The sequence below is a fragment of the Narcine bancroftii genome, chromosome 2, assembly GCF_036971445.1.
Source record: "Narcine bancroftii isolate sNarBan1 chromosome 2, sNarBan1.hap1, whole genome shotgun sequence".
In the NCBI taxonomy this organism is placed as follows: domain Eukaryota; kingdom Metazoa; phylum Chordata; class Chondrichthyes; order Torpediniformes; family Narcinidae; genus Narcine; species Narcine bancroftii.
In genome coordinates, this window is record NC_091470.1 from 107,368,667 (window position 1) to 107,377,321 (window position 8,655).

General features: G+C 41.2%; 1 protein-coding gene across 2 annotated transcripts; it reads right to left on the reverse strand.

Annotated features, from left to right (window-relative positions):
• Window positions 1-4,346: 4,346 nt before the first annotated feature.
• On the reverse strand, window positions 4,347-8,319 carry egr3 (early growth response 3). Of its 2 annotated transcripts, none has more exons than XM_069917929.1 (2): window positions 7,930-8,319; window positions 4,347-6,849 (listed from the first exon to the last, which is right to left on the reverse strand). In XM_069917929.1, the coding sequence occupies exons 1-2, from the start codon at window positions 8,090-8,092 to the stop codon at window positions 5,855-5,857; spliced, it is 1,158 nt and encodes a 385-aa protein (XP_069774030.1). In that variant the 5' UTR covers window positions 8,093-8,319; the 3' UTR covers window positions 4,347-5,854. The 2 variants fall into 2 exon arrangements, with proteins under 2 accessions (XP_069774030.1, XP_069774029.1); XM_069917928.1 differs by having other exon boundaries at window positions 7,864-8,319.
• Window positions 8,320-8,655: the final 336 nt, after the last annotated feature.

Genomic DNA, 8,655 nt, shown 5'->3' on the forward strand with positions numbered 1-8,655 from the left:
ATGGATAGGAGGGGTATGGAGGGCAATGCACTGGGTACAGGCCAGTGGGATGAGGCAGAATAGTTTTGACACAGACTAGAAGGGTGGAAGGGCTTGTTTTCTGTGCTGAAATGTTCTAAAATGATTTTAAAATCTTTCAGAAATGCGTTAAAGCTTTTAGTGAATCGATGGAAAATTAAATTTTAAAAATTAAATTACTTCATGATTACTGTTTAAAAGTGTTCAATAAGGAGGGAAACATAACAACAAATTGCCCGGTGTATTTTAAACCAGTGTGATTAAAGGAAATGAAAATTAATAAATCCTCTGAGACAAAAGTGGATTCGACGGGCTAAGAGGAGAATTTTGGGACACTAGTGCAAAAGAGTGGTACAGCGATTCTACAGAACTGATGGTAATAAAGAGAATATTACAAACAGCCTGTACCACATCATAAGAATGCTTGCACAGTTAAAAAAATAGGGCTTGTGAAGTTCTGAGATCAAAGTAAATGCTACATAAATGCAAGTCTTGCTTTTCACAAGCATAGTGTCAGCATTTAAAAGGAAAGAAACCATTAACGTTCTCATTAAAGGTTCTATAACTTAATGACCTGAAAAGCTACAACTAAACACCGAACAGTCAGCATTGACTCCTCTGGATAAGTATTGTGGACATAGACAATTTGCCCTATTACGTAGCCTAGTTCCACTGACTGAAACTACTTGAAGTGAAAAATAAAATCAACAAGGTGCACAGCCTCAGGAATAAAGTTCAAATGTAGGAATAGTCATCAGTGAAAAACTGTGAGATGTGCTATCAGTCTGGGGAGGAATTGGGTATTGTATTTTGCAGTACTTTTTAACAATATAAATTATGCAATTTAACAACCTTTTCTCAACTTAACTGCTGTTCAGATAATTGTTTCTAATATAGAAAAAATATACAAAACAGAAGCATAGTTGGATGGGATTTCAGGACAAACCGTGTATAATTCAGGTCACCACAATGTGTTCACTTTTCATTATGGAGTGGTGATTCATGTTTCCAGGGATTTCTAAAATGGAAGTGAATAAATACCTGCCGTGGGGGAAAAATCCACAGACTTTGGGGAAAGGTCAAGAGAGGTTGCCACTTGCATAATTATTATTGATGGAGCTAGCACAGAATAAATGGGCCAAAAGGCCTCCTTCATTGCTGTGCATTTCCAAACTTGATCAAGAAGGGAACTTCTAAAGGAAAAAAAAGAGAAGCAGAGGACCAGAGAGATATATGAAAGGAATGAGGCCAACAAATTATTTAATAATATGCGGGAAGATTTAGGTCCTCGGTGGGCAACAAGAAAATGAAACAAAATGAAATATAACGCATTGAGTGAAACTGCACATAATGTGGATTTGTAATGAAGGAGATGGAATTTGAGAGGAAACTAAAGAAAGATCTTTACCAGTAGGGAGACAAAGAGGAATAAAATAACAAATAACCAGAATACTGAAGTCGAAGTTACCATTGTGGTACTAAGTGTTTATAATTCAAGGCCAGGCGATATTTTCTGCAGAGTGCATATTTAATCACTGGGTTTTAAAAATACATGTGCTGTAAAGTACAAGCAAGGCTACATACACAAGAATTGATCCAAAGTCTGAAGTGGGTGAGGATGAGTTAGAGATATTTAACTCATGTGGTCTAAAAAAGGTCAGCTCAATAAGGTCTCAAATGACCCCTTCCTGCTAAAAATTCAATAGCAAAATAATTTAACAAAAGACTGGAGGACTTTGGCTGGGAAATAAATTTAGGATAAATATTAAGGGGAAATATCGACGTAAAGCATGATGAATACCAACCAAAACAGAGAAATATTATTTTTACTGGTGTTGAATTTGTTTTTTGTCCTTAATCCAGGAACCATCTTCTTGAGATTAAGCATCTTTCTTCCATGAGTGGAAGATTTTGGAATAAGATAATACAAATTTAAGATGACATAAGATAGGGATTTTTTTTTCTCATATGAAATGCTAAGACTGTGCCAGACTGTTGATATGTGTATCTATCAGAGTATTTTCCATTTTCTGCATGGAATACTCTTCCCTTCATGGCTTGCAATAATAAAACTCTGCTTTAATAGGACTAAAATTTATGCTGTGTTCACCACATTTTCAGACCACTCTTCAGAACATTTCTACCTGGCCTCCCCCAAGCTAATTTAAATGACAACAAATCATATATAACATATACTATAAATGCCAATGTATACTGGCTTGAGCTCCACACTATGTTATGAAATCCAGTATATAATTGAAGACATTTATGTTTGACATTTATTAAATCTTTGCACGGTTGTGAAACCAAGTTAACGTTCTTTCTGATTATTTTCCCCACCCTTTTTGAAAAGTAAATGAGTAACTCCTCTTTTAAGGCTGCATCACTAAACCCTTTACCTAATTTAATACGACAATAAATAAATTAGTATTTAAACTGAATGGTACATTGTAATCTTAAAAATCAATTTTATAGGATTGTTGTAATTTCATAACAGGCATCATTGAATTAATCCATTATGAGTCAAAATTTATGCCACCAACTTTGGCAAATGTTTTTTAAACCATTTATTTTTCTTATTGATTTCTTTGGTTATTTATATGTAGAAACAACCATTGAACATTTGGTTAATATTTGGAGAAGCACATCACTGGAAATGGGAACAAATTGATTCAAGACTCAAAATCCTACTTCATAACTATTTACCTTAAATATAAATGCAATTCAATTAAGTTATTTTGGAAATATGGAGCCCATTTTCTCTCTCTCTTGTTCTACTATCTATCAATCTATTTATCGATCTATTTATCTCTTTCAGCCAAAACTACCACCACCAGTTCAGCCATTCATTCATTCTCTCCTGCTTTGCACTCTGTCGGACATTCACTCGGTTTCCTTGCCTTACAACTGCAGATATTTTTTGCCAGTTTTGATGGTCACCAACTGGAAATATTATTTTGTTTCTGTCTTCTCAGATGCTGCCTGATCTGATGAGTGTTACCAGCATTCTATTTTTTTAACCTGATTTCCAGCACCTAGCATATTTTGCTTTCTATTTCCAAATCCAGTAATATCTACTCCATTTTACTTCACAGCATGGATGGCGTAGCAGTTAGTGCAACGTCTTTACAGCACCAGCGATTGGGACTGGGTTTCGATTCCCACACTGTCTGTAATAAGTTTGGACATTCACCCTGTGTTTGTGTGGGTTTTCCCCGGGGGCTCCGGTTTCCTCCCACCATTCAATACGTACTGGGGTTTGTAGGTTAATTGGATGGCATGGACTTGTGGGTTGAAATGACCTGTTACCATGCTGTATGTCTTTTTTTTAAATTCACCCCCCCCCCCATCACCCTCTCTCTGTTTTTTATTTCCCTTCCTCGTGCACATCTAAGTTCCTTCTCATAACATAACATAACATAACATAACAATTACAGCATGGAAACAGGCCATTAGGCCCTTCTAGTCCGCACCGAACCAAACACCCCTTTCTAATCCCACCTCCCTGCACAATGCCCATAACCCTCCATCTTCTTCTCATCCATATACCTGTCCAACCTTTTCTTAAATAATACAATTGACTCCGCCGCCACTATTTCTCCCGGAAGATCATTCCACACAGCTACCACTCTCTGAGTAAAGAAGTTCCCCCTCATTGTGTCCTTACTTCTTGGCTCACATATTCCCAATAGGAACCAGTTTTTAAATTAACCACTCACAGAATGAAGAGGATGCTTATCTTTCATTGAATTTGCCAATGCGTATAACTTCAAGTCATGCCCCTCCCTGAACTGGAATCCTCCCTCTTTCCATAAATCATTTGCATCACCCTCTGAGTACTCTTTGGCAAATATTTATATTATTCATGATTTTTTTCAGAAAGGTAAACATTCAATGTTGAAATAGCAAAAGATGTGGAATCAAGCACAAAACCAGTGGTCCTCAACCTTTATTTTCCCACTCACATACAACCTGACTGAACACAGAGCACCTATGCCTTAGAATGCCATTGGTGATCTATGGTTAGTAAGGGTTTACATCAGGTGGTATGTGAGAGGAAAAAAATACTTGCAGATGTTGAAAATCTGAAATAAAGACAGAAAACTGCTGGAATTGTTAATCACTTGGCATGAAACATTGACTGATTCTCTCTCCACAGCTGCTGCCTGACCTGCTGAGTGTTTCCACCACATTCTTTTTTTATGTATATATAGAAGTTCTACCACATTCTGGCCTTATTTGAGGCTACAGTGAAACAGAGGCAGAATGAAAATATGTTTGTCTTGTAAAGTTAGTGAAACTGTCAATAAAACACAATGGGTCATTGCTCAGCAAACACAATATATTTATGTCTCAACATTTGCGCACAGTGCAAATGATACAACAATACATCAGCTATCTTCCAAATGCCTATACTTTAAACTAAATTACAGTATTTGCATTACAATAGACAATAAGCCAATGAGAACATAGGTGAATAATCACCATCTCTTCACAAAATCAAGCTTGGACCTTATTATAAGGTACAATGAATCTTAAAAATAAAGCCACAAAATATAATACATCTCTGTTCAAAATACTGTACTTTATGCAAAAGATTTCCAGGAAAAAAAAATTTCTCACAGGTTTCTTCTTAACTGTTAATATCAAACCACTTTGATCCCATGTCTGACAACTTTTTTTTCCCACATGCAGACATTTATCACTGTAAAGAGCAAAAGGGAACCATTTGCCATAAAAAGAAAAGCTTAAAACTTTTTTTTGCGCCTGGTTCCCACGGAAAAATGGCATCGTGCAGTAACATGCTTTGTCATTAATGACTGGGTGCCAAAGTGCACCCTTTTTTTTTTGCAATAAAATGACAGAAAGGTGAGGAGAGCACCAAACACAACAAAACTTCCGATTGTACACGTGGTAAGATGCTACCAATGGCTTTTTAGGCTCCCATCAAAATTCAGAGCCAACCCAATGACCCATTTGGCCGCCTAAAACGGAGGTGCACATACACAAAGTCCAAAAATGACAGGGGCAATTCCAAGGAGATTGCAGCAAACTTGCAGAACACAATTACAGGCGAGCTGACTGGCAGCGGGTCATTACACGGCCATTGGTGGAGGAGGGACGGGGGACTGAGGTGCTTCTTGACTTCCTCTGGGAAATATTTATATTGTGGAATGATGTTGTAGTCTGTGTTAGGAGTTCACCGCGTCTGGCTGGCAAATACCAAATGGACCTTTCTTTAAGGTGCACTGTATGCTGAACTGCATTTGTCCATAACAAGAGTTTATAAACAGACTTCTGTGTCCATACAATATGGATGGAGAGCACGATGGATTATCAAAAGTGTGCTCCATCAAAGTCGACTGTCCTTTTTGTTAATGGAGTGGGGTCAGTGTTGTCCAATAGTAGTCACATTATTCAAATATCACGTCGGAAGATACATGAAAGCATGAAAGATCTGACGTTCATCTTCAACAATATTGTTCCTGATTTGATTCACACCGGAGTGTGAAATGTCCCGCCGCCCTGCCTACGGCCGTCCCCGCAGTTGCGCCGAAATTACGCCTTTTTTTTAAAGAAAAAACCCCACATGTGGCGGAAGGGATGCGACTCAAAATTTGCGCCGAGCGGATCCGCCAGAGCGCAGTGGAACTTCCAGGAAAGATGCATCCAGGCCGCATCTCTCGGGTTGCCCACCAGAAGGCGAGTTGGGTGCCAGTCACGTAGCGCCAACAGGAAAATGAGCCCCCCCGAGGAAAAAGTCCATTGCCCTCGCTTGGCTTGGCGTCAGTACAATTCAACCTCTCGCGTCTTTGAGCTTTGAGGTGAGGCGAGCCTAAGCACAGGTTGTCACGGGGGCTCCTACCGCTGCTGGGTTGGGCACCATGGGGTTCTTGTCCATTTTTTTATCCTTCTGTTTAAGGTGGATCTTGGCATGCCTCTTGCGTTCATCGCTCCGGGCAAACTTGCGCCCGCAGAAGTCACACGAGAAGGGCTTCTCCCCGGTGTGGGTCCTGATATGAGTGGTCAGATGGTCACTACGGCTGAAGCTCCTCATGCAGATGCGGCACTGGAAGGGTTTGTGTCCTGTATGGATGCGCAGGTGCCGGGTCAACTCGTCCGACCTGGAGAACCTGCGGTCGCACCCCTCGGCCGGGCAGGCGTGAGGTCTCTCGTGGACCGGGGTCTTGCTGGGCCGGTTGGGGTACTTCCTGGGCCGAATGGGTTTCAGCGTCAAGGGCTGTGGGTGAGAGTTGAAGCTGGCGGGCATCTGCTTGGAATCCGTGTAGGCTTTGATGGTGGTCAATGGAGTGAGTGGAGGAGGGATCCGGATGGGATCCACCGTTGAGGCGAAATGTTTGTGATCCGGTATGGAAGGGAGGTCGTTCTGATGGTGGAACAGGTTGTAATCCGGAATGACAGGGAACATATTGCTGTCCTGCGCTGGTTTGGGGTGATAGTCCTGGTTCGAGTACAGATTGGTCGTGGAGGTCGGGGGAGTGTGATAGACCTGCTCTTGGTACATTTCGCTGCACTGGGGGTAAGGCGTTGGCGCCTGATAGAGCTGGTCCATCTCGCTCTGGTTTTGCACCATGGTACATGCTGAGGAGGTCTGCGTGCTGGTTGACGGGGAGTGAGAGACACCGAACAGACCCGCTAAGTTGATGATGTTCTCCGAGCACCAGTTTGAACCTGCGAGCGGCCCAGTCGGGGAGTCGAAAGCAAATTTGCCCAAGTAGGTGAGAGTCTGGTTGCGGCTGGAGCTCTGGAAAGTGTGAGGATAGGACAATTCCTGGGCACCTTTGTCCATAGCCACGTCCAGGATGCCGTCTGAGCGGGGAGAATGAGAATGTTCACCATTAGTTTCCAAGTCACTACAAAAGTATTTTGGAATGATCAATGCACAATATATTTTTGGCGTAGCAATGGACATAAAGTGACATACATTTAAAGTTCATTTGTAGCCCTGCCCAATTAAATTGAATGGTGTTCGCCTTTGCTCAGATGTTGATGACAGTAAACCGCAATAAAGCCGACAGAGAAGAAGAAATGTCACAACACAAAGTCACTGCGTGTACACGAGACAGGGCAACCGGCTTAAATCGAAGTGCAGAGCTGTGTAAATAATAACGCCCAATATTTTATTTAACAGGTAAATTCGACAGTGGGGTACCTACATTATCAGAAAGGCGCATGGAATCTTATTCTACATACCGAAAGCAGCAGCAATATATAGAGGTCCATTTCTCGCCTTCTACTATATTATAGTGAGATGTGGTGTATTTAAATATAACCAGTTAGGCATAGTTGTGTAGAGGATCTACGTTTAGTTCAGTGACTCCATTATCTTCATTATATTAGAACTAAGCTCTTAATATAACGGCACTGGAAATGTTTTAATGCAGCATAATTCATTATATTCAGATTCAGTTATTCACTTTCGACTAATTATAGAATTCCAGAGTACCCAAATGTAATATTAATTGCAGAAATGCTATTATAAATATCAAACACGATATTTACAAACACTGTATCTACTACAGTGCATTTAACCAATTCTACGCCATTGTAACAGCCAATATGCCGGATAATTTGAGGCCGTATAACTCTGATCATTATAACTACCTGTGACTTTTGCACACCATTGCAGATCAAGCCAAAGCCACACTAGGCACTCAAGACAGTGCAGGGTGACCCATTGTAACCGCCACACTGATATTCACTTGGTCAGAACCCGGCACCGTTGCCAATATATCTCGGCCATCCGTCCAATCGATCAGTGAATGCCTATATATTAACATGTTCACCATTAGATAGATGCACCTGGGGGCCTTTAATACTTACTCGTGCGCGTCAACATTACTTTATTTACATTGCCGTCAGATAAATCAAACTGCCAAGGTATCGTACCTCCACCCATCTGATTGTAGGCGTTGCTTGTATCCGAGTTAAAAATGTTCATGGAGGTGGGCACGGCCGAGGAAATGTCATCCTCCGGGTAGATACTATCCTGCAGGTGATTTAACAAGCCGCTCATCGTCACAGGGATCTTCTCTGCTATCTTCCCTGTCATATCAGAGCGCAAATAGCGGGGGTATCCTTTTCCAATAAATAAATAAATAAGTCCCAGATCACCATGGATGTAAGTGTGTATATAAATTCCTGAAGAGAAACGGAAATCCAACTGGCAATAGAAAATCCTCCAAGCAAGATTAGATGGCAGCTGTAGTCAGTGATATAACATTGAAAAAAATATATATATTCTCTTCTCCTTCTGTCTCTGTTGAAAGCTTGCAAAGCAATACTGTACTGCTGTTGAAATATGGTCCTCCGGTATATATAGGGGAAAGGAAAGCACCATGACGTAGATGCCCTTACATGGACATGCAAAGAGTTAGCCGCGGTGACGTTGCAGGTGCAAGCTCGTTTCATGGAACATTCGGGCTTGCATTGAACCGCTTGCTCTCTGGGGTGGGGGGGGGGGGGGGGGAGGGACATTTGCAAAAGTTGATGTGGGTACTCAGTGTCCGGCCGCGATCATTGCACCGATCTGCAAGCCTCTTGCACCCTGCAGGTCGATGCGCAGCCCCGGAGTCTTACACTTTTACTGTCTTTTGCCATTTCTCTCTCTCTTAG